This window comes from Ptychodera flava, chromosome 3 (assembly GCF_041260155.1).
Source record: "Ptychodera flava strain L36383 chromosome 3, AS_Pfla_20210202, whole genome shotgun sequence".
NCBI classification, from domain to species: domain Eukaryota; kingdom Metazoa; phylum Hemichordata; class Enteropneusta; family Ptychoderidae; genus Ptychodera; species Ptychodera flava.
In genome coordinates this window covers 23,733,803-23,760,787 of record NC_091930.1, presented here as the reverse complement: position 1 = coordinate 23,760,787, position 26,985 = coordinate 23,733,803, and the positions used below count along the sequence as shown (strand labels likewise).

At 37.4% G+C, this 26,985-nt stretch overlaps 1 protein-coding gene across 1 annotated transcript in view; it reads right to left on the bottom strand.

Annotated features, from left to right (window-relative positions):
* Positions 1–21,305, bottom strand: part of LOC139128537 (cell adhesion molecule CEACAM5-like) — a 48,078-nt gene extending 26,773 nt beyond the window's left edge. Inside the window, exons 1-8 of the mRNA XM_070694305.1 lie at positions 21,041–21,305; positions 20,499–20,816; positions 19,308–19,436; positions 19,055–19,190; positions 3,887–4,122; positions 1,814–2,089; positions 897–1,178; positions 196–435 (exon numbers count right to left, since the gene is read on the bottom strand). Of these exons, the coding sequence (XP_070550406.1) occupies positions 196–435; positions 897–1,178; positions 1,814–2,089; positions 3,887–4,122; positions 19,055–19,190; positions 19,308–19,436; positions 20,499–20,816; positions 21,041–21,305 (1,882 nt within the window). The remainder of the gene's footprint in view (positions 1–195; positions 436–896; positions 1,179–1,813; positions 2,090–3,886; positions 4,123–19,054; positions 19,191–19,307; positions 19,437–20,498; positions 20,817–21,040) is intronic.
* Positions 21,306–26,985: the final 5,680 nt, after the last annotated feature.

The window sequence follows — 26,985 nt, the reverse complement described above, 5'->3', positions numbered from 1 at the left end:
GTCTACTCTAAAAGTTGCTAGTTTTGAAGTTTCAACTCAAACTACATCAACTTCCTCAAGTGTATGAACACAAAATCAGTATATAAAGACAGAAACATTTCCAAACTAAACTAAAAGTGATTATTTAATGAATCACCTGGCTTTACTATTTCCATCGTTGTTCATTATCTGGAGGTATGTCGTTCGTTGCTTTACATGTGTATCGCCCGTAATACGACTCATCGGCGACGGTAACAGTCAGCGTGCTCTTAACTAATGTTTCGCTCAACCTAACTGTAATATTCAAATTTTCTTCTTCGCCGGTGATGATGTCGCTATTTTGGTCGAACCACTTTATGGCAGGCGTTGGATATCCATGAACTTCACAAGATATGGACACGTCGTCACCAATATCTGCCTCGAATTCTAATTCATCGGATACAAACTCTGGAGAATCTGGAATGAAAAAAAAAATGTCTAAAAGTGTTCACCAGTGGCATTTGTGAACATAAATGTAAAGACATGGGCCTGGCTTCGGACAGACAGGTTTTTCAGATTTATCAAACTTATTACATTAATAATTATTACATATGGCGAAGTTGTTTTTGTGAAACTCGAATAACAAAATGGCGTAATTTTTATATTTGTGACCTCTAGATATGTACAATTTATAGCTTGACCTCCTAAATGATACTAGACGGACATCATTCGTTAAACAGTAAATGCAATAACAGATAGCTTCATGAAATATTATTTTACAGATAGACATAACGTCTAGGGAAAGGTAATAAAACTAATACGGGGAGAAATTGTCTGAAGTATGCGATTGATCTGTATTTCACCATTCTAAGATAGAAGAGAATTTCCATAATATATTGAAAAACAAAGACATCGACTCTGTTAGTATTTGTACTCACAGTAAACTACGATATCGCATGTAATGGACGAGTGTTCTTCTGCATCATCGTAGAAAAGAGTGTAAGCATTGCACTGGTAGATACCGCTATGAGATGCTTCGATGCTGGCGATAGTGTGGTACAACACTGTCTCATCGCTATGGCCGATGATACTGTCTTCAAATAACAGTTCCAGTATATGCGGAGCGGGGTTTCCGTCCAATGCTTCACAGTGTATAGTCACCTCGTCCCCTTCCGTAATGTTGATAAAGGGTGTGACCGTCATATTAATAGATGATAAATCTGAGCATTAAAGTTATAAATCATCACGTAGAGAAGTTGGATTTCGATTATTTATTTCTTAATTTATATGCAAAATTTATGTATGTATGTATGTATGTATGTATGTATGTATGTATGTATGTATGTATGTATGTATGTATGTATGTATGTATGTATGTATGTATGTATGTATGTATGTATGTATGTATGTATGTATGTATGTATGGTTGTATGGTTGTATGGTTGTATGTTTGGTTGTATGTATGTACGGAAGGATGTGCGCACATATGTACGGACGGGTGGACGGATGGTTGACTGGATTAATGGATGGATGGATGGATGGCAGATGAGTGGGCAGATGAAGGGCTCAATGTATATATTTACAGATCGATGAATTGATGAGTCCAAGGATAGATCGGTGGACGACTCTGCATCCATACATTCATAATATCCTTGTGGTTTCGGTTATTAGCAAAAAATTGAATTATTTTTATCAGTGTTCGACGTTTGAGCTAGTTAGTTTGGTTTAGTTACGATAAATGAGAATTAATATCAAGTGGGAATATAAACCACTGTATTCTTTACTGTTCGCTCGTTAACGGTGTCAGCATTAACAGGAAAATCATTAGATATTTTAGTAATAAGTACAATCTTACACTGCACATCGACTTCTACTGTTGCTGTCCCATTACCCTTGTCTCCATTGTAAAAGACATTGGACATTACACAGGTGTATCCACCACTCATCTCTCTGCTTACATTCTTGAGTAAAAGTGATGTGCTGTCAGAAATCTTTTTTCCATCAGGGCCGATCCAATATGTGTATTCTATTTCCTCTGGATTAGCATCAGTTCCCTCACATTCTGCACTGAAGTCCGTCTCCTCTCTCATTGGATTCTGACTTGTGTAAACTATGGAAACATCTGGGGGATCTTAGAGGAAAAATATTCAAATATACAATTTTAGCCCGCAAAAATAAAGTATACCTCTTTGTTCCGATGTTTACGTCCGCAATGTTTGCATGATTGATCGTTGATATGTGCAAAAGTGAGTTTTCGCCTTCAACAAAGAAACGCTTTAGGTGTACGACGTGAAATGGTACATACATGACTATAGTCGTGAGACGAACCATACGCGCTATATACCGAGAACGATTTTTTCACATCATCCAAGTATTTTCATGTAGGACAATACTCTTTATTTTATTTCATAAGTTACGTACACTGAACGTTCATTCGAATTTTTTCTTGACATGATATTTTCGACCACTTCCACTTCGGCAATGTGTAGTGTTGCAGCTGGCAGTCAAAGGTAGCGTTATGGTCTGAACTACTTAGCTGAGTCTCCCACGTATAGAGTTGCCCCTGGTAGCGTGATAATTCCTCTCCATTTTGCAACCAGACCAAATCTCCTGGAGCATTCTCGTTTAAATCGATAGAACATTCAAACGCAACAGTGTCTCCTTGTATCACCGTTTGATCAGGATGCACCGTGCAAGTTGGAACATCATCTGAAATTAATATCATCTAGATATTATAACCTGCGATGTCAGACGTCTCAAATAACATATTTACAATCTTAAGCACGATGAATATTACTATTTGAAGGACAGTAAAGGTCTCAACATCAAACTCAAACTTAAACATTCTCCAATAATATTTTTAAATATTCTTTGTTTTAATATGAATAAGATTCAGCGGTTACCTTGGAAAATCTGGTACCGGTGAAAAATTGCCGAAATTTGAATTTCAAAATGGCCATCATCACAGTATTAACTTAAAGGAAAACACAATTTTCGATTTTTATAAAAATTACATTGAATTCGTCATTCACTCCGATAACAAAAATAAGCCCGTACAAGCGGTATACCTGAAATTTACATTAGCATTTTAGATTACTAATACATGTTCTCGGGACTCATTATGTCTTACCGAACATTGATTTCTGAAATTGCATTGGTTTTCAATAAAAAAGATAATTTGCCATATTACCTAACGATCATGAACAAGTTGATGTGGACTTCTTTACCACATACTAATTTCATTGTGGCTTTCTAGATCCAAAATAAGACAGCGTAATTTTTGGAACGGTATTGTAAAACGAAAAAAGAATAATTTTACGTGGATCACTTGTTAGGTAGGGCAGGAACTCACGAGGCAGGCCATCTATGATTAAAGGACATGTACATTTTCTTAAGTTCTTCATTTTGATTGATTTCGACTGAAATTGTCAAAGGATTGCGATAGAGAATGTATATTCAGACAGATTAGGAAAGGTCTCACAGCAATTCATACGACTTTCAAAAATATCTAAAAAATTATATCAAGATATTGTCTTTATCGTCAGGAATTCAGCGCCGGCTACCCGTACTGTGTTGTGTAATTGATACTACTGAGAAGCCAGGAATGTCTGAGAACAGTTATTTAAAATTTCCTCAATCCTTATCCTGATAAACACGTAACAATTCTCTCGCTATTCAAGTTGTATATTCTCTTCAATATGTTGCCGGCTTTTTTATTTTTAGCATGCATGCTGACTATCCCTCTAACAACAATGTATTATTCTGCCCAGTTGTCCGAGGCTTCACACTGATTAATAGATCGTTTACTAAAGGAACGTTTCAGACAAGAGGGCCTTGCTTTGTTAAAAATCGTCGATTCGTAAGGTGAATTTGGCATGACATAACAACATTATAGGAGCATATGCAGTCAAAATATTTGGGAACTCACCAATCACATAAACGTACGCTTCCTCTGAGTATCCACGTAGATCTATATCTGAGCATATATATTTATCATTTGACTCCTCAGTTGCGTTTAGGATACGAAGATTGTATTCAAATATGGCCTCGTCCCCCACAACTTCATACAATTCAGGATTTTGTGATGTTCTCCCCAAGGTCAGGCGGTCTTGGTCCAGATCCTCCCCCTTATACCATGCAGCAGAATTTCGCTCTTCCACGTAACTACAATTTAGTTGAGTTCCATCACCATATATCACCAATGTGTCACTCGGCGATACGGTGATTATGCAGCCAATGTCTAAGTGGTAAGAAATGAAAACGCCGTGTATAGTCTAGGTCTTAGTCGTAAAAATCCTTTATAGGCATCCAGTGGCAATATCAAATTACATAATTGGGTACACATGCAAAAGTTATTACTAGCAAGGTGTATGTTTCGCTTAAAGCCATAACTATCAAAGGAAAATACAGTTTTTGTGTGCATATACTTTGCAGTCATTAAAATGTTTTTTCTCAAAAACTCAAACTTATTATATACAAACTTTAAAAGTGCTTTATGATTAAAATATCACAATCAAATTAATTTGTCAAGGCAAATGGAAAATAACATTTAAAATCTGGAGATTTCGCATGTTGTTTTGGTTCGGAAATTGTGTGAAAAATAAGAAAAATACATCTTGTTTTAAGTGAAATCAGAGTGATAACAATTCTGCTGAGAAAATATTGTACACTTTACAATCAACTAGTGTTAGTTCTTTGTTTCAACCCGGCCTTCGTTCAAACAAATAAGTTTTGTTAATAGGGTGCATGTTTGAGGGAATGTACAATCCTGTGTTTTTCATCCGTACAACGCAAACATTGTAAAGATGAACGCCATGTTTTGACATAGATTTTATGGTTTACACGGCAATCATTGACCACGACCGATTTTCTGTTATTGTTTTTTGTGTTTGTTTACTGGCGTCACGGTGATGTCGCCGACGCTACACTGATTAGTCGCACTTCTGAGTGCGATGTTTTCAAGTTTTGTAAAAAAGACGGAATGGCAAGAAAATGTCATAAAAACCTTAAAGGTCGACAAAGATTTAGGTATATAAACATTAAAGACTAGCTCACCATAGACTGCAAAGAATATGTATTATTCTGTACCCGCTTCACGATCACCACAGCAATCTGATAATGTTTTAATGTTATCATAGAACCATTGAGTCTATGGTTTCATTTCTGTTTCACATCCAGTGTCCTTCGACAGTGAAGCCAAGCAAATGTCCCTTTAAATTTAGCTATTATGCACTACTTTGAGAGACGCGCGTTTGTTTAATTCGTGTTATCCTCGTCACTTAACCGATGTGCTGAAGTTACTATTCAGGTCACAGGCCGCTCACGGGCTCTACCATGACATTAAGTAGGTCGTGTAGTAATTTGCTGTAGTACAAAGTAACATGACGGCTGGTTCAAATCGCGCGAACGCCCTGGCAAACATCGAACTTGCCGTAAATAGCAAGAAGGTGGTTTTAAATATTCCTGACGCAATCTATGGTCACTTGACAGGGAATTTTTGTCATCGCAAAATTGTAGAAAATGACCGACTTTGTCCCTTTATGCATACTGGCTAATAAGTCATCGTGTATTCCGATTCTAAGGCAAGTAAATTTCACCCGTAAATGTATTTGTAAAGGTTCAGACTTCTGATATGCTCAATGGGTTAAATGCCTTTAAGAGGCACATAATATATGCGCAGTAAATAAAGCCTGTCATGTCATTATTGCTGTTTTCAGAATTCTTCCGTTAAAACATTATATGGCATTCAGGTGTAAAGGGCGAAAACCAGAAACCAGCAACTGTACGTCAAAATAAGCAACCTACCTGGTAAACGCATTATGCTAAATGTTGCCACCAAAATAAGTGGATTTATCATTTTCACGCACTGTTATCTCGAAAATGCAACGACTATATTATAGTCACCTGTCGATACCACCGCAAAAATATGTAGTATTGTTGATGTATGCCCGAGAATATCGTGCTCGGTTGCTTCTGAGTTTTTTTCAAGGCAGGTTAATGTATAATATGACACGTATTAAGTACATCTGCTTGATTGTGGGAAGTGAACGCTAGGTGGCGTACTTGGGTAGCTTCTATTAAATGTATACTTGGTAACTCGACAGCATCATGCCATAACCATACTGTCGTAAGGAGGGCGCTTTTTTAATCTTGAAGGCTATTGTTTGCAAACGTATGTTGGCCTGTGAAACAAGGGTCACACAATCCTCACTTCGGACCAAGTCTCTCTCTCCCAAGAGGACGCAGCGCATGGTGGTTAGCTTGGTAACCGTTTGCCGTTCGTGGATATGCACAGCACGTGGTAGTTTCACGATTTGAACTCTTCAGTCTCAGAGGTTGAGAGTAACACCATCATTTCTCAGATTCTGTGAGTCAAATCTCCATTGAATCAGTCCAAGATGCACATTTCGAGCGTAGGCACAGAGATTGGCCTGATCCTTTAAAATCGAAGTAGAGCAACATAAGAAGTGAGGAATCCGCCAAATTATGTTACCATACATCAACATAAGTTAGCGTGCTAATTGTAGGAACGTCGAATGATTGGGTATAATTTGATATATCTACATTTTCTGTGATTTCTTCTATTAACAAGTGATCATTGACTTTTTTACATATATTCTCTGGATTTTAATATTTTTTTTATTGGTTTGTTTGTTTTTTAGACGCCATAAACAATTGAACCATGCTAGCATAACATTAATCTTAAATCGACATGTATACACGTTTGAGTATTAAAGTTACAGTACGATTGCGGTTTTTATATCTATGCTAATAGCAAAGGACACATGTTTGCAGACATGATTTACATGTGTTGCCATTCTGTGTTGCAATTATATAATCCCACATTTTTTTCTCTCTTTTTCACGTCTCGTATATGAGCTTTTTCTCGTGGAGACATGCGCGAGTTGTGCGGCTCCGCGGAAAAACACGAGTATACGATGACGTCAAACAGAGAAAAATTCAATGGGATTATGTATTTATCACATGAACAGCCTTCCAATTATCTTTTGATGTGGATGAATCAAAATTATCGCAACAAATTGCATGATTTTTGTCGCGATTTGTATTTTATTTACGCGGATTACTTTCATTTAATCAGTAAAGCGGCCCGTCACCCAGGAATGTGCAAACGTTAACAGGTATACTGTATTCATAAATCCAATTAAGTTTAAATTTTGATACATCGAATGTTACCTCAACCAATCAGACATACGGATTCGGTCACGTGAATGTGTCAATCATTGTCTCGCGCTGGAGCGATGCCAAGGCAAGTCTGCCATCGGCGGACATAGCTTTCACCGCGCTGGCGACGGATAACCATAGTATTTTGAGTTATTTAGAATATTTACAAATAGTTTATGAAGTAAATGCAACGACACGATCGAAAAAGTAATTCTCATTCTTAGAGAAGCCGTGGCATTTAAAGTATCAGAAGCTTACAACCTAGGCGAGCCCGAAAGATTCCGATGGATGACACTCAGATTGTACATCAAGCTGCAATGCTTGTTGGCACAACGCTGCTGTCACCGGTCGTCAATGTTTACGTTTAAAGATTTTGATGTTTGCAGTGACACATATCTCGCCCGAAGATACCTCTAAATATTGTTACTTGACGGAAACTCTGTTCTGTTGTCCGAGTCAACTTTCGGTCACACAGTGCATCCACTGCGCAGCGCTGCGCTGCTGAGACCAGGCTACAGCTTGAAAGCTTACATGTAGGTATTCGCCACAGCCCTATGCTGCCGTTCGATTCCGATCGACAATTATCGTTGTTCGTCGAATGACTTAAAGTTTGTGCCTTCTATGTCGCTTTTCCGAAGTCGTACGTATTCATTCGGTTGAACGTACATGTACGTAGCTTAAGGTGTAGCTTACGGGTTCATCGCCACGTACGACGTTTGCATTGAGTCGAACGACTTGATTGCAGTCCCGACGTTATTGAGCCATTAAAACGATCGACGTATTACCCATTCGATTCTCGGGAATAGCTAAAGCTTTACCACTCGGAAGTTCGTTCGACATGCCTTCTATGTTTCCATGTTTGGATTTAGCGCGCCACCTTTCGTAAAAGTGTCATGACAGCGCGTCATCGATCACGACAGATCGGTATGTACACGCAAGAGTCGCGACGTACATGTATGAAGGATACTAGTTGACGACGTGCAACAGAGATGATATAGATTTCTTATCTGTGCTGGTGTACGTCACGCAGGTGGTGATACGGGACAGTTCGAGCATATCACCGAGGTCAGGTAATATTGAAGATGACTAACAGTACGACCATCATTTTATCATGAGAAAACTGTCTAAATGAAGTGTGGGGCAAATGAATGACTTCATCTTTGTCGTTTTTGAGTCTTAGATTGTAAGATAAATTCGTGTAACCAATGAATATTTCAATGTTTGATATCATCAGTGAAATGTTTCGCTGTTTTAATAATCATCACTTACTCTTTTGTCTAAGTAAACACCGCGCTACTGACAGCAATAATTGCAGCTTCGACGGTGACATAATGGATTCGGTTCTGCTTGTAGGGTTTGAAGCAGGGAAGTGCAATTGCTTTCGTTCAAAACTTTTGGTGTAACTAACAGATTGATATGTGATGATCAACCGAATGTTGCAGATAAATCCAAGAGAATAAGAAGACTTTTTGATGTCCACCTATGGCATTAAGTATGTCATTATAATGAAAACAAACGATCTGATTGTTGTCTTGTGCTATGGCAATATGTCCGCATTGAAGCTGTTTTTATGGAGATAATGAACGCGGGCGCAATTGCCATTTGTAATTTCTCTGGCCTGAAAAAGCAAATTGACATTGCGTGTTGATTTCCATTTCTTCAATTCTTTAGTGTTAGGTGCCTAACTTTTGGTTGGCAGTTAAAGTAAAGGTTGTCTTCAATGATACAGGAACATGACTACTGACTAGTGAGGTGCTTGTACTTGTAATGACTGGCATGAGTTATCCTTAATTACTTCACTTCAAAGATGACCTAACAGCAATGGCTTTCCGCGGTTTTTCATGACTTAGTCAGTCGCAGGATGCGTGTGAAAAGAGTAAAACATTGAAAGTGCGTCTTCATCGTGAGCATTCGAAAGTATCATAGCGGTAGTCATCAAACCTTATCGTTAATGACAGTTTCTATCACGAGATGTAATTCCTGAGCCCTCCTAGATGACATCGTTCGTAGATAATCCTGATAAACACCGTATTTTGCTGTCTAATAGTCGCGCCAGCGGCTTACTGACTACGCATGCGCGTATTCATAATATACTATGCGAGTAACCGGAAGTGTACCCTTCATTCGTGGGCGTCGCCATGTTTTTTTTTGAGTGCTCGTAAATAAACAAATTCGAAACGTGCTCGCTATTATTTTATAACATGCCATTAATAAAATATAACTTTTTTATTAGCGAGTAATTATTATTATCCACCCTGTCGCTGATACAAAATTTCTGATCACGCCTAAAATTTAAAAGAAGAGAGAAAACTGTCGTGCATATGATCGAGAACATTCGCAAATAAGGCTGAGATTGAATCTTAGAAAGGCGCCCTCTGTGTCAATAACTATGTGCAAAATTTACCCGTTTTTAGAAGTAACGCTGGTTTTCAGCTTACGATATCGGAAGATTGGCGGTACAGTTACTATTGCAAAGTTAATTATGGTACAATACGTCCCTTGTTAACACAATAAATAGTAATCATGGTAAAATTGCAAATTTATGTCAAACTTTTTTACACATAACAGAAAATCTATACCTACAGGGTCTGACATCGTGTACGTGCACTGTCATCAGAGGGTAAACTGGTCATACTTGTACAAATGTATATAGAAAGTAACAATTAATTCTATTTTATCCTTTATGATTAGTAATCATGAATCGATTCAAATAACATTTTTAATCTCAACGCCTGCGCGACTGAAAGGGCTGAGCCCTATATAATATTATTGCACCTTATGAAGTGTCATTAACTAAATGTACCTTCTAAAAGCCAGACAAGCTAAACATATTACATGAACGATTTTTTCAGAAACAATAGCAGAAATTACTTAACAAGTAGTTCACTGGGCCTGCTACTATTTTATGACGTTTAACGACAAAATGGGCGAAATTGTTGATATTCACTAATTCATATAGTTGATTGAAATTGTCATCACCTAAGGCAAGTTATTTTTAAGGGACCCCTGTATACAAGATAGTGGTCACAAGCTACTTAATAGATTAACATGATTTTAGAACTTGATTAATTCTGACAGGGAAATGTCTTGACCAGTAGACGGGAATGGAGACTATTAGATAAAGGGACAAAATATCAACAATGCAATCGAACAGTTCGAAAACCTCTGTCGGTGTTTTCCCACAATATCATTCGTTTATCATATGAGTTTCGGTTCTAGGTAGACAAGCTTGCCACTTTATCTCACACAAGATTCAAGTAAAATAGGTTCGATTCGATAAGTACCAACTTCAAACGAAAACAGATTGCTTATATTGACCCAAATCTCTGCTAGATATAGATTTTACAGAGTTGGACAAATCAATACTTTAGTTATTGTGTCTTTCTGTAAGAAATCATCGGGTGCAAAGTCCTCGTTTGCGCGGCTACGTTCCCCTTCTTCTGATATGAACCACGAATTTGTCAAATATGTAGTATCAGTGATAAATGAACAAGATTTCCACATTTACACACTACGTATGCTACATAATAAGTCATCTTCATTTACGCATATTAAGATCACACTTGCAAAAAGCAGTACCCACATGTAAATACCTTCCAGTCTTAGATTCTTTAAACCGATTTGTCAGGCCATATGTACGAAACTCTACGAAATAGCTTGCGAGGTTTGGCCACCTCATCACGTACAGTTTTGTTCGAGGTTTGTTTGCTTGATCTCATTATTAGTTAAGTAGTCACTTTCAATGATAGATTTTGTCAAACTTCCGCATTTCACACTATGAAAACAATAAAAGTCAGTCCTCAGACTGTCAAGTAGTGCATATTCAGGCCGAAACAGACAAAAGAGGATGTCTCACACATTGCTAGGTAAGTCGTGTAACATTATTCAACTTACTTAATCACTGCAAGGTGCCCTAAGTAGATTTTTAGATATATAGAAAAGTATACTCATCCATTTTAATTGGTAGACTTCCTAAGAATAGCTGTGCGAGTGTAGAGGTGATTTTCAGTGAACCTAAATCCATGCCAGACTGGACCTCTCAAACTTTTTAGGTATATCGACAGCGTTTAATCTACTTTACAATGGGATTGCAGGTTGAAAGTAGAACCAAACTCAGAGCTAGCGTTTGTTTAACAGCGTAGATTTGTCAGCATGATTATGTGTAGCATTGCTGATATACAAAGATTATATCACTTCCTTATATTAGATTAACTCGATGCTTTGACAATATTTTACCATGACCATTCATGGACCTTATCTTTAAGGAGCCACATAAACTTTTACAATGCTGTTCTCATAGTTTTTGCTACGGAACGATCACATGTGGTTAGCGAAGCTTATATTGAGCGTGTTATTAATGAGGCCGATTTAGACCTTCTCCTTGTTGACTCCCTTTGATACCTTGATCTTGTATGCGACATCTTTTACTTGACAGTCACCTTTCCACGGGCTTGTGAACTTGTCCCGGCAACCGCAAACACCTTGCTGATCTTTACGGTGGCTTTAGGTGATGTTCTTCTTATACAACGACTTGATCATACTATAGCCTTTTCTTCATACAGTTTTAAATCACTTTAATTGTAATCATATTGAAGATCTTGTAGAGTTTGGAACCTTTTGAAAAATGTTTATCAACGAGTTAAATTTCTTGCTGACATTAGTTTCCACATTTTTACTGAAATGGGGTTGACCCACATGATGTTACGTGTCCTGTTATTAAGCGATGTAATCCTTGTATATCAGAAAAGCAACACATTATCAACATCTATCTTGTCAAACAACGATTTGAGTTGGTTTAAAACTGTCACCACAAAAACATATTTTATCAAATATTAATACCACCTGGAAATAAAATCATCCCAACCACATAAATGAAAAAAATAGAGCTTAGAATTAAAGTTTACAGTATTCAGATACTTGAATCTTTATGAATACTTTGCTAATCTCATTTTAGGCCGTTTCTTGACATCTTGTGGTTTAAGGTGTCTCATGAGCAATGATAAGACAAATCAGGGGGCGTGAAATATATGTAGTGTCAGTACGGAATAATTAGATATTATTCCCTAATATTTTTCTTCGTTCAGCGAAGGAAAATACGAGTGACGTAATGACCGTGTCACCACGAGTCGAAGACGAGTGGTGACACGGTCATTACGTCACGAGTATTTTCCGAGCTGAACGAAGAAAAATATTAGGGAATAATATACTTATCACATGCACAAGCCAAGAATTCGTTATTTTTTGCAAAATAAAATAAGTTTTCCATGACGATTCCGCGTTTAAACTTTTGAACTACTTTAGGAATAAATATCAGTACGCCGTGCACAAGTTGTCAATCATTTCCAGTCGTCGGTAGTGTGCGTTAGCGCTCACGTTCGTTCGTGTGTGGAGCAAATGACAGCTCTCGGTCTACACGTAGGCTACCTTCCGCAAAGTTATACTCTATTTCAAAGATAGTATAGTCCTAAAAATTTATCACAGACGAGATACGCTATTTTTCGGGAACAAATATCGACTGAATCTCGACGGCGCGAACACTGTAAACGTCGCGCCTGACCCTGCCTGCAATGCGTACGTACGGAACCCACGGTATACGCGACCAGCTTCGGTTCGTTGTTTCCGCAAATTATTCACGTAATTCCTTCGGAATATACAGCGGTACACTCTTGTGTTTACATTGTTCGGATTAGTAATGTCGTAGTCTGTGAAAATATCGATTTCATTACTTTTGATCGTGAGAGAAACATCGGCCGCCATGTTGTTTGTTTACATATTTACGAGCACACCGAAGATCGACAAAAAAAGGTCCGACGCACCAAAATTGATGACATAGACGCGGGTTGTCGTGACGTAGAACGACCAGAGAATAAATCCCGTATTTTTTGTTCGGAGACGACAAACTTGGCTTGTGCATGTGATAAAGAGTGTTTTCAATGTTCATGCGACAGAGGAACATCTGAATCAAATGACGAAAAAATGAAAACATGCGCACAAATAATGTTGACTGTTCAATGAGTATGACATTATTTTACAAGGTGTCGATTCGAGTGCAAGTAAACATCTTAAAGGAAGGTGAATATTTTAGTGTACTGTTTCGTGCGGAAGGGAACCGCATTATGAACAGCGCCCCTTGAGCATTCGCTGATAATTCCTTCGTTTTTCCCATATGTACTCGACCATTTGGCGAATTTATAGTTCCGGTCTTACTTAAACAAACCTTTCACCTTTGCAGACATCGTATTTCATCAAGCTCGACCCAGTCTTTCTAACCGTTTACTCGGCCCCCACCTTAGCAGAAGAGGAATCATTGTCACTAGTCTGGTGAGTTGACCCACGGTTTGCTTTATACCAATATCAATGTGAATACTGCCATTCGGTAAACGTATCTGTGTCGTCGATTGCCAATGTCTCATGTTGTGGTATTTTATTCTTCAACCGTGTTGTTGTCCACATTTTTACGTTGCTGTCTGCCTATTACATTCATTGACATTCTCTTATATCAACACTACTGTTTGCAGTCTCATCAAAAGGGACACATTGGCATTTTATCCTTGTTGTGCGGCAATTGTTACCCCCGGCACAGATCTTTTACAGAATCTGACCCTTTGCCCTGCAATGTCTCATCTTGTAACGTGAACGCACACAACCCAAATGTTAGCCGGAAGACAATGCTACCAGCATTTTAGCGTAAATAATATAACACTGCTATTAAAATGTGGAAGTATTTCGCCAAAAATGGCTTTTTTCTCATTATCATATATGTAACGAAATATTGTGTAGACAGGACATTGATCGGATAGGCTGGCTGTAATGTGTAACAAGGAGGTAACCAAAAGCAACCGATTCAGCATTTAATACTATATAGACTACTTTGTTACATATCTCATTGAGAATCAAGTATGTGTGTATACAGTGTACTAGAATATGAAAGTGTACACCTTCCACTCTCACAAATTTCTTCAAATAACAGAGTAAATATTGTTGGAATTCAAACAAGCTTTTATACCAGTATTTGCAAAGGAAAATGCGATGAATTCGAAGCCAATTTGTTCTGTTTGAGCAATCACAAGACAGAGGTACGATGGATTGAGATTATTACGGGAGAAGGGACTATTATCATAAAAGAAATATGAATTTTGTGCTATCAGTGCACTGCCCTCAGCGGTCCGCTAAAGGTTTCGTTCGTTTCACTTTTATAACAAACAACCCCTTCAGGGGACCTTGACCCCGTAAACAGTGTTTCGGTGATGAATTCAATTGGCTACCCTCGTCAGACACGCTGACCCTCTGACAGGAGTTAAAGCTGATCCCTCTAACGTAAATAGATGTATGTTTTTTTTTTCAAGGACATTTCCGCGTTCCAGTTTTTATGTGTTTTTTTTGTTTTTTTTTTTAAGTTGTTCTATCTGTGTGTGTGAATTAGAGTCCTCACAACCGGTTGTTCTATCTGTGTGTGTGAATTAGAGTCCTCACAACCGCATTAAGGGTTATACAAATAAAACACTGTTGGGTCCGAATTTCCCTTTGTCAGCATACTTTCATTTTGTTGCAGGAAGACAAAGATACTACTTCAAACTATAATTGCTAAATCCATAGAAACATTGAAACAGTTCTAGTCGTATCAATTTTTACCATCTGAAAGAAGTAAAGAACTCCCTTTACATCTTATTGCTGCCTGCAAATATCTCAATATATAATAATATTCGGTTTATTGATTTAGATATAAAAAATTGATTTCATCATAGATATTGGCTGTTTAGGGCGTTTATTGTGGACCAACTTAATCTAATACATACATTAGGAAATAAAAGAAAACATCTTCATGTCGGTGACACCAGAAAGGATAACAACTTTGAGATTGGCTGGCGAGTATTAATATAACCATCCCATATTAAGCTCCACCACCATTACACATCGTCTCTCAGCACAGTGTGTTACATCCTTACAATGACACCGCAACAGTGTAAGAACAATATTCTTCTGAAATGAGTGTGACGTTCGATTGGAACATTACAAGGTGTGCGAAACAAGATTGAATTATAAATAAATGAATAGCAAGCTGCCTCCAATACAGTTATATTTTAGGCACATGTGTCTAACAAATATAAGTACACGTCAATTAAGAGGAGGGGGTTATTTCTTATGAAATATTTTACTGAATTTCGAAGATGTAACAAGATAGGACAGTTTAAAGAAATAACCGAAGACAGATTTTACAATCTCACACTTGCTATCATATTGATAAAAACCCTTTAAAGGCATGGTTCAAGCGTCAGATTGTCTTGCCAGGAAATGTACTCGCTAGATTACAATTCCAATGGAAAACAAAAGGCTATGACACCTTCATAATCCTCTTACATACAAGAACAGACTCAATCTCTGGGATCGATTCCCCTACCTTTAAGACCCCTTCAAACTAAAACGGTTATCCCTTAAGAAATGTTGACATTTTTGACCCATGACTAGTTCTTACTCTGCAGCTAAACGTTTGCATCACTGAAATTTCTCAATGGTTTCTTAGGTCATTGGTTGATACTTTATTGTCACTTTTGTGCAGAGCCGAAAGGAATTATATTAATAAACTCTGCGTTGGTGTACACCGCACTCTATCTATTGTCACAATTTGGTTTAGTTGTTGACGCTGTGAAATGCTGACTTTAAAAAGTGTTCCGTTTCCTTAAACGCCACATGAAAATGAAAATTTCCAACTTTGATTTTCCCCCCATGCTTAGACATAAATCGGCAACCTTTTCGTGACAAACATAGCAAGTCTCCTGCATTTAACTGTGGGGACACAATTAGTTGACCTATACATTTCTCGGTCGACACGCATTGGTTTAAATCTGCGCTGATATGTGTTATAACAAAGTGAAAAAATGCGCTCAACTCAAAGTGAATGAAAGAGTTTGCACGGTTGTCGCCCACAATCGGTTGATTTTCATGTCCACCTTCAGTACGTTGAATTTCCACATAAGATCTCGACTCTCGTGGAAACAAACCTCCAAAGAAAAACTTAAGTAATCACTCTCAGATATAACATGGACAGACGACATTTTTGATCAGGGGTTTTATATGCAAGTGACCTAATCCATTGACAGTCACATTACAAATTTTAGTTTTTCGAACAAATATTTTTTCACATACAGAATAAATTTCAGACACATGGTGGATATTACAATTGAAATTCATTGTTTTCAAGGTTGTTTTCAGTTGTAAACTCTTAGTGTGTTCATTGTATCTTCGATGTAAATTCTACACTTTGTGTGCCAGACAACGCAGGTTGTTGATATTAGTCCTGGGAAAACCAAGTTGATATTGTCGTGAAAGGGTTTTGATATGGTAATCAATTAATCAGAAATTGCCAAAAAGGAGGACCCATGAGGAGGAAGGGCAGCTACACAGCAGATTCTAACTTTTCAAATTATAGTGATATGTGTATTCACACGTCAATACACAATTTTCGTGATCAGCTCTTTTTAAATGAAAATCTTGTTACTTGCTGTCTCCTGCAACGATTTGAAAACTTTCCCCTCCAATCAAATTGTATTCCTCTCCGCAAGCTCTCCGTCAGAAACTTATTCGCTTCCCCTTAATTCAATATAAAGTCTTTAAGTCTACTTACGGCGCAATAAAACATATCATATTGTTTCTTTGCCAAATCGTTTTCCCTTTCGGAAACCAACCGAAAACACTATGTCTTCATTCTGCAAGCCGATTGAAAGAACACTATTTTCCACCCTATAGCTAGCACTTCTTTCCATTGCCTACCTAAAATATTACTGCCTCCACTGATACATAAGGTTTCTGTTATGTCTCACCACTGAACACAGATGAAAGGAAATAACAAGCACAAAAAAATAATATCCAAAAAATAAAGTAAACATGCAAAAATGAGTTTTTAAAGTATACGGGTACAGAAAGCTACAAATGTAAAATACCGATGACAATTAGCAAAATATTAATGAATGGTGTTTTGCGTGGTAGGCTTAGTGTAAAGCCGTTTAACCACGTACAGAATCGCACGACAATGTGAACGTTTACTGGGACTGCGTGCTTCTCTGTGGCATTAGTTGGATTAATACATACTTAGTGTTGGGAAATTTAATTACATGGGACTTATCCGTGGCAGAGACATAAAACATAGAACGAAACAAATAATACACAGGAGCAAACTCGGTGTATTCCAATGACATCTTTATCATTTTTCTGCATATCTCCAAGTAGAGTGTTAAGAGAAAACGTTAAATTTACTGAAGAAGTTTACAAAGACAACATTTTACTGTTTGCGGTAACTATGAAAAGGCCTAAAACGATAACGCAAACCATTCTATGTCGTCTCCCACAACACGATAACAATATTTTTGCTACCATATATTTTACGGGCCTTGTGACCTGCCTTTGTTTTTGTCGAGAGACGCAATTTTACCTTCGTCTGTATATCATGAGTTTGCTGAACTCTTCCGCTGCCTGTCCTTCCGAGTAAACGCTGAGTGCATGCACACTCGTCTCATTTTTCTTTCTACTATAAATTTGTTAAATATGAATCAAAAGTTGTATATCAGTTAAATTTACTTAAAACAATTGTTCGACTGATAGTGAAATAATGGGAACATATGTGGCACCTAAAAATTATTAACCTCTCATTTTCCTCGCTTTTGATCAATCTTTCTTTAATTAAAAAATTAATGAATAATAATTAAGTTGTGATTTTTATCAATGATTCAGTCAGACATCGTAAAGAATATTTCATGCAGAAAGCAAGAGTAATATTGCTTCTGATTTCTCAATGTAAGTTTTCTGGCTAAAATGATTACAAGATTTTTTTAAGAATTAATGTTTATCATGTTTTCATATATTAGGCCTAGGACCTTATCAAGTCACTACAAGTCTTGAAAGAATCAACTAGTAATTTCTGATTTTGGTTAGTTGCCAAAATGGTACTATTGATAAAAGGTACATTACAAGTATACACTTTTAGGATATTACTATCAAATGCAAATATCACGCTGGTTTCAAACGCTATCCTTGTCTGCATGATGAACAACACAAATGCTACTCGAATTTATAGCCAATCAAACGAAAATAAAGATGTCGCGTATGTAAAATATTAACTTCAAAAGAAACATTTAAAGTTAACTCGAAACTTGAAATACATGGGCCTAGCCCCTTTTCTGGTAATACTCAAAATATTACACGACATTATGCATTCTACATAGAAGATAGGTTATTCAAGCTCTGCCCGAGCTTCAGGTGATAAGTTAAGTCGACGAATGTGAAAGTGTTTTTAACATTCCTATTGACTCGATGGCTTGTTTTGTATCGATGCATATTCAGTTTCTCTGTCTCAGGACACTTGTATGACTTCTTTTTTCCAGGGCACCACTCCCAGTCGGATCAAATTCCGCATAGGTCACGTCTCCCTTTGGGCACTGATCCTTTTAAGCAAACAAACAAACAATTATTACATTGTTGGTAAAAATATACATTTTGAAGTAGATCATGATTTCAGAACAACATTAATTGAAGCTTAAGTCAGAAATAATAACTCGTTCGACTCTGATGGATAAGAAATTTACATTTTATATAGACATAAATCACTTGGCGATCGTCACATGATATTTTAACAAAAGTATTTGATAGTAAATATGACAGAAAGAGTATTATTTTGGAATTAAATTCAGACATACCAGACAGTAAATATGCCAAATCATACCAAATACCAACAGGCCAATTTAATTTCTTGATCGAATATGGAACATTACGTACGTTTGACGTGCGGTTCTGTTTTATTGATGATCCAGCGATGTCTTGCGATGTAGATTGGTCTCTCCCGTCTGCACTGCCATTGGACCGAGTTCCCTTAGCTAACTCTCCTGCTTGTGGAGCGTTCTATTCTTTTTGTAGCCCAGCATACAATGGACTAGGATTTGGATGAAGGTCTCCCTCTTTCTTGTCTCCTTGGTTACCATCGGAACTCACTGAAGACGGGTTTGTATTTGATGACACTTTCTCTTCTTCAGTCAAAGTCTTTGTTGAAATCACCGTTGATTCTGAAACTAAAAAAGACAAATTTTTATCACATTTGCCCTTATTTTTTAAGAATTTTCACAACACTTGTTTAACTCTATTGGAAAAAAAACTATTTTAAAGAAATGATTGCATCTTACCACCATACGGGCTAAGTTCTATTTCTTGTGATCCACCGTCTGGTTCCTGTCTGTAGTTTTTATAATTTGCAGCTGGTTCAGCCTGATATCGATCGTCCACTCTGCTGGGAAATATCGTCTGAAAATGAACTATTAGGCAAATATTCGGGAAAACGTCATGTCGATTAAAGTTGGTCAAAAACAATGCATGTTTAATATTCAATTGCATTATAGTTTCATAGCAAATAAATGTTTTTAGTATTGAGATGAGTAGTTTATTTTGATGACGTAATCGTAATGTAAAACTCTACTACTCATGCAGTTGAAACCATCACACAGGTTATTATTAGCTGGGATTTCTTTTTATACAAAGGCGATGCCATTCTTAGCTTGGATGATCTCGCAAGCTTAGGAAGAGATATCGATTTACCCACTTGTCCCGACGTTTCGCTTCTTGACTGTACGCCTGTAGATACATATAATTGCAACAACGATAACGCCAACAACTACAGATGCGATGCTGACAGCGATAACGATAATTATTGAATTTGAACCTGTGAACATTGAAATAACAAATCGGGTTGTCAAGGAAAGAAACTACTCCATGTAAATAATCCACCAGCAATAGCTGACCAATATTTTCAATAAGTCAAATTCTTCCTTACTCAACATACATCGGTAGAAATGTCTACGCGTCACACACTCAATGGAAAGTGTGACATTCATTAAAGTCCTCTCTTGACAGGTGCAGAGAAAGAAAGAAGCATAATTTCGTTATAATGCGGTCGTTGAAACTTGCATGTCTTTAACGTTGGGTTTACTATTGCATCTTTTGCGCCCTCGTCATTCAGTACTAGAGAACAGTAAGGTTTGAATCCAGTTCGTAACAAGTATAGGAAGCTACATTTATTTGCTATGAAGTTCAAATTCAGGTATAATGCGCGTACGAGACAGATATTTGGACTGTTGACTTTTTTACACTTCTCCTGTGATGTACCACTTGTTATGGCTCATTGTAAAAGCTCTTAGGACGATTTTATAAGCCCTAAGCTTTCGATCATAACTTCCAAGCTCTCGTCATTGAATAATTTTGAACAATGAGGTTTGCTTTCAAATTTGGAGCTTCGCCTTCTTTATATCACAACCATAATTATAATCATGCACTCTTTGTAAAAATCAAATCATCGCACACATTCATATAAATAAACCTACCACCCAACTTGCGCGGTTTTATTACTTCCATCATTTCTTCATCATCAGGTTCTATTCTGTTCGTTGCTTTACATGTGTATTTCCCGTAGTATGACTCATTAGCGACAATGACGGTCAGGGTGCTTGTGATCATATTCTTGCCTTCCGTCGCCTTCTCCATTATCTTCTTGTTTTCTTCATCCCCTGGGATGAGGGAGTCATTGACTTCAAACCAGGATACCGAGGGTGTCGGAAATCCATGTACCTTGCAAGGCATAGGCACAGCGTCATCTATGCTTGCCTCAAAACTAGTTTTCTTAGAGACTATTATAGGTGAAACTGAAACAAAATGACATCAATTTTTAAGGAGTAGCACGTATAAATAATCGAGTAAAACTGTATATCACGGCCTCTATGTGAAAACCATATGAATTTAATTCATCGATAGGCTAAAAACACCTATAACATATGGCGAGTGCCAAGACAGAAATACAAAGTACATTTATAACACTTACTTTTATGAAAAATTGGTATTAATATATTAATTTTGTTGGTGTACTCACGGTAGACTATGACTTCTTGTGTCAGAGACGAATATTTTTCTTCACCATCGTAGAAAAGAGTGTAAGCATTACATTGATATATGCCGCTATGAGATCCTTCAATGCTGGCAATGGTGTAGTCTAGAGCTTGCGTATTACTCTCATGGATGATATTTTCTTGAAATATCAATTCTAGTTTATGTGAATAAGGGTTGCCATTATTTGCTTCACAGAGTATAGATATCTCGTTCCCTTCCTTTGTGTTGAAAGTAGGTGTGACAGTCATATTCACAGATGATAAATCTAAGGAGAGTAGTCATAAATCCATGCAAACACAAATTACTATGCATGAATACATTCCAACTTTTCCCCACACAGAAACTGGGCAGTTTGGATTTTCATACCTATCTTAATCCTACTGTTCGTAATGTTTATGTCGTAAACACATCTATCGCACACTTTTAACACCTTTCCCGGGTTCTTGAACCCGGTTGGTCAAAATTGCTGTTCTGGCCTTTTTGATCACCCCTCTTAAAATGCTTGGATAGTTGACTTGGAAAACAATTACAATTAAAAGTTTCATTGTAAAAAGTGTGAAAGAGGCTCCCACCTAACTATCCAAAATGTTTTTGTGTCGAGTTTGTGTTTGATTCGTTTCAAAAATGTGTTCCTACATTCTAATCCGATTGTTTGTGTTAATAAAAATGTTTGTTTCGCCTCGGATATTTGTAGGGAAGTTTGGATTAGTGTGTACGGTAAATGTTTTGTTTGTGTGGGGAAAGCTTATGGCGAGACGCAGCCGGACCTACTGTGTTACAAGTTGATAGAGTGGCCCTTTGACGCTTGCGTTTCGAAACCCGAGTGTGGTTTCTCATCAGTCGCAGTGTAGATTCTTTCCTTAGTTTGTGTTTGTGAAAAATTATTTTAATGCATTTTAGTGGTCTTGCTCTTCGAGTAGCGAGGCAAGTATATTAATGTTTGGGTCTCATTGTGAGTCCGTTTGGTGTTCAGTTTGTTTGTTCTATGTTTCTTTACTTCAGTAAATTTTGTTTAGATTAGTGAGTCTTTTAGATTTTTGCCGAGGTTTGTAAATTTTTAGGCAATAAGTACCACTGCGGGGTACGGATTGTATGTTTTCTGGATCAAGATACTTACAAGTATCATGATCGATGTGTTTGTACTCGTACATTTTGTTTAATAGTTCGTGTACTTTGTTTACTGTTTGTTCTGTGTCGTCACTGGCTGGTTGTGTATAATACTTAGTGTTGCGTAATTGCCTTTCGCATTCGTCGACGTATAATCTTTTGTGTTGACAAAGACGAAAACCCGACCCTTGTCGAAGGGTTTTTATGGTAATTGGTCTACTGTTTGCAAGCTAGTTTATCGCGATTCTTTGGGCACGCGACATGTTTTGTTTCCTTGTTTGAAAGGGTATCTCTAGAAGTGAGAGTTAAGCAGCTTCAGATAGCTTTCAGGTTTTTGTAGTTTTTGCTGTTCGTGGAGTCCAATTTGACTTTTCTTTGAATTGGTGTTGTTGCGATTGTTTGTGTCTCATGATGTAGCGTAGTCACATTTTACGAACAGCACAAAATACAAAAACCTGAAAGCTATCTGAAGCTGCTAAACTCGCACTTCTAGAGATACCCTTTCAAACAAGGAAACAAAACATGTCGCGTGCCCAAAGAATCGCGATAAACCAGCTTGCAAACAGTAGACAAATTACACGGTGCCTTGGGCCAGCTTCTTCTACGTTGCACGTTGCACACCCTCTCAAAACCTTGTCACTCACCTATATATTTTTATTGAGTAAATGCGAATGTATTTTCAAAGAGGAGACTCGCATTCCAGTTGCTGTGATGTACTTTAAGAAAAATTAAGACGTTTACAGGAAAATTCAGTTTAGGCTACCCTCGGCTTTTCAAGTAACCGCGAGTTACTGGTAGTGGTAGCCTGCGGTAACTTATGCACTCAAATACGATCACGGACGTACCACGCACGTACAAATACCACGATAGTAAGCTTACGATGTTGTGTGGGCCGCTGTGTGCATGTTTCATTCACAGCGTTACCGACGAACATATCACTGTACACGGGCACGAGCTTTAATAGGCGGCTTCAAATTGTCCCTTTCCAATGAACGTTAGTGTTGTATTTGTAGTGACATGTGTGGAACCAACTAATTTGTCATGCTTTGTAAAGAGTAAGTGACATGTGTGGAACCAACAAATTTGTCCGCATGCTTTGTAAAGAGTAATTTTAATTCATTGCTCTCGTGTGGGGGGTTCTCAACCTGATGTAATCGCAAATCCTCAGATTTCCTTCTGATATAAGTATGTTTGTACACAAGAAAAGTAAACTCATGAATTTTAATAGACGGGTGGCTAAGACAAATTTCATTCAAGATTGGTCACAGCCACCCCGTCTAAGTCTGTGTGGGGAAAAGTTGTCATGGAATATTTTCGGTTTGTATGTTGCATTTCAATTGTTTGTTTGGTGTTTTTTTTGCATTTGACAGATAACCATTGCCCTGGTATTCTGATAATGTCAACTGTTTTTAAAAAAAATGTTACTTAAGTTAAGGTTCCAAGACAAGAAATTGACCTTTATAAGCTACAATTCTCTAGTGGTTGATAAGCTCGAACCCCCGTAAATTATATAATTTCGGAAAGCCTAGCTGTTTGAAAAGATTTTGGTAACCACAGTGTCAACATAGTTGACATACCTATCATGTGACAGGTAATTTGCATAATTTTTAAAAATCTGTTTTCCCTATGTTTTGTTTCAATGCTTTGAGATATATGGCTGAAATTTGTATGAGTGGCAAGCTATCCTGAGGATATTCTAAAAAGTGTCTCAGAATTTTTTGAAACCTTCTTAAACAATTTTTGTGACAGAAAAAACTTCCAGACCGGTGAATTTAACCTTAGTTAATTTCTTTAAAATTGTGCTCAAATAAAACCTAAGCAAGATATAAACAATCTTAGATATACTTTTGGAAAGCGTTTTGACAGCTTTCATTCATACCAGTCAGATATTTTGAAGTATTAAAACAAAACATAGGGAAAACCGATTTTTGAAAATTTATGCAAACTACCTGTCACGTGATAGTTATGCAAACTATGGTGACACTGTGGTTACCAAAATCTTCCCCTATATTTAGGCTTTTCGAAAAGTATATAATTTATGGGGTTTCTGAGATTATTAACCATCAGAGAATAGTTCGATTAAAGAGGCTCATGCTTGTTTTAGAACCTTAAGACGAAGTACCTCTGTGGTGAAACTTTGTATACAATACCTGTATACGTGCTTGTAATATGCGAAATACTTTCGCGGAACCCTTTACCTTGGCTGTGAGTATAAAGGATTCTGATCCAGGTTTGAGCAGGTAATCAATAGGATATCATAGCTCGTAAGATCATTTTTGACAATTTGACCTATAATGCCAAACTCAGTTCAATTTTGTAACTTCTGGTATTGAAACATTATAATTGCATATTTACTACAGCCATCTAAACAGGTTCCCCACGTGTGTGTATGTGTGTGTATGTGTGTGTGTGTGTGTTTGTGCACATAGGTGTATACATAGGTAGGTAGCCATGCTACCTACCTATTTAGGTTCAGGTCAGGTCTGTCGGTTGATAGGTGGGTTGTTAGATTGGTTGGTATGTAGGTACGCAGGTTGGTATGGATGTAGGTAGGCAAGTAGGTTGCAGGTATGTTAGTCTCGCTTCCAGACCTCGTCGCTAGCTTCGCCAGTGAAAAGTGCGCCGCTGGCGGTAGGAACATGAAGTGATTTTTCCACTTGACTGCCTACAAAAAGACGGCATGCTAGAGTGTTTCTTTACTCTCAAGACGTGACATTAGTCCTTGATGAAATAAGTCTGAATATTACTTAATATGTAGAAAGACTTTCTGCAACATTTATCCATCGTTGACGGCACTATTTGATGATTTTTACCATATCAGACTCTCGGGTATACTATAATGCTAGTACAGTTCTGTTATTCACCTGTATGGGTCTTCTAGCTGATTATGTAGTCAGATCGGAAAGCTTTAATAACTGAATTCCAGCATATTTGTCGAGCGATTATAGGCATAGCTTTTTGAAAAGAAGTCAGATTATGTTCTATATGTATGTAAATAACGCAGAATTCCAGTGACTGATATAAAAATCTCGTACATTGAACAGAAATCCGGATGTTTTCTTCGCATGATAATTCGGACCATTTCCAGTTAGGCAGTGTGTAGTGTTGTAGCTGACAGTCGAAGATAGCGTTGTTGTCTGATCCGCTCAGCTGAGTTACCCATGTGTTGTTATGTCCTTCCTTGCGTGATACTTCTTTTCCGTCTTTCAGCCAGACCAAGTCTCCAGGAGCGCTTTCATTTTTATCGATGACGCATTTGAATACAATATTTTTACCTTCTATCGCTGTTTCGGAGTGACTTATCGAACAATATGGAACACTATCAGAAAAAAACAATGACAACTTATTTGCCCTTCATGCTGTTCGTTATCATACAGCTTGTACTGACTAAGACCAAACAATACCGCCAATTTTGACTTTATATAAATTACAAGCAACGAATAAGACTTAGTAAAGACTTTTCACAAAGGAAGGGGTATCATTGTGCTGCACTGTATGCCATACAACACGCTTTGTCACTAACTGTTTGATCTGTCTGCCTGTCTGTCTGTCTTTATGTCTATTTCGTGCTAATTTTTATGTCATATAGCTCACTTTCTGACCATATTTTTGAGCTCTCTCTCTCTCTCTCTCTCTCTCTCTCTCTCTCTCTCTCTCTCTCTCTCTCCTCTCTCTCTCTCTCTCTCTCTCTCTCTCACACACAACACACACACACACCATGAGGCATCTCAATATACAAGACTCGTATAATCTGATTTTAGACCTCGCCGTCTTAGGTTTCAAAGTATATTTAAGACTTAATGTCTTATTCGCCATCAATTTATAACCCTAAAGCCGTGAAGGTTAAATGATACAAACAATATTAGCCTACAAATATGCTCATGTAAGGTCACACAGGAACTTTAAGGATTTGAACTATCGTTCCTTTAAAAACTTACTTATGACATAAATAGAAGCTACAGCTGCTTTCTGTAGATTTAAAAGATTCGCACATGAGTATTCCCCTTGTTCGCTTGAAGTCGCGTTTTGCACACGAAGATAATACACGTTTCCCTTGGTGATTTCACAGTGTCCAGTAGAATTCTGTAGACTTTCTCCTAAACACTATCAATGCTGTCCCTTTGTACCATGCTTTAACAGCAGAGGCGCTATTGAAGGTGCAGTTCAGTTGCGTGGAATCTCCTAGACGAACGTGAGTATCCACTGACTTGACGATGAATGCTGCTATATTGATGAATTCTAAAGAAGGTAGACAAGTTAAAAAGACAGTATGCACTTTTTGACAGGGCGAAGGAGTCGCTTATTAATGTCAGACTGTTATTGAAGCTAGGACACTTTTATTTTGACGATAATTGCAATTACCTGTAATGAGACTATAAAGTTAAGGTACTACAATGAACGATTTGACTTCTTCAACCTATATATTTTCTAATGCCAGAATTTTTAGAAAATGCATACAAAGTCGATAATCAACAAAAAATAATTTGACTTCGGACTTAGTGCAACACTCTGTTAGGTAGTGCCCTTGCCATATTTAAAAAATGCACATTTACCCAGGATGATAAAAACTGTAACATATATAACGAGATTTCCAGCTGCTATCATGGTTTTTTTTTTGTTTTGTTTTGTTCTGGTTTTGTTTTTGTTTTGTTTTGTTTTTATAAATCTGCGGACAAGCTTGTTACCGTTTGACATATAATTCAAGCCTCCTTAACTAATAAGCAAAAAAGTAGTCTCCGAAATTGCAGATACCCGTTCAGCAGAAGACGCTGTTTCAGAACATATTAACTGCTCCTTGAACTAACGCTCCCTTGCTTTTCT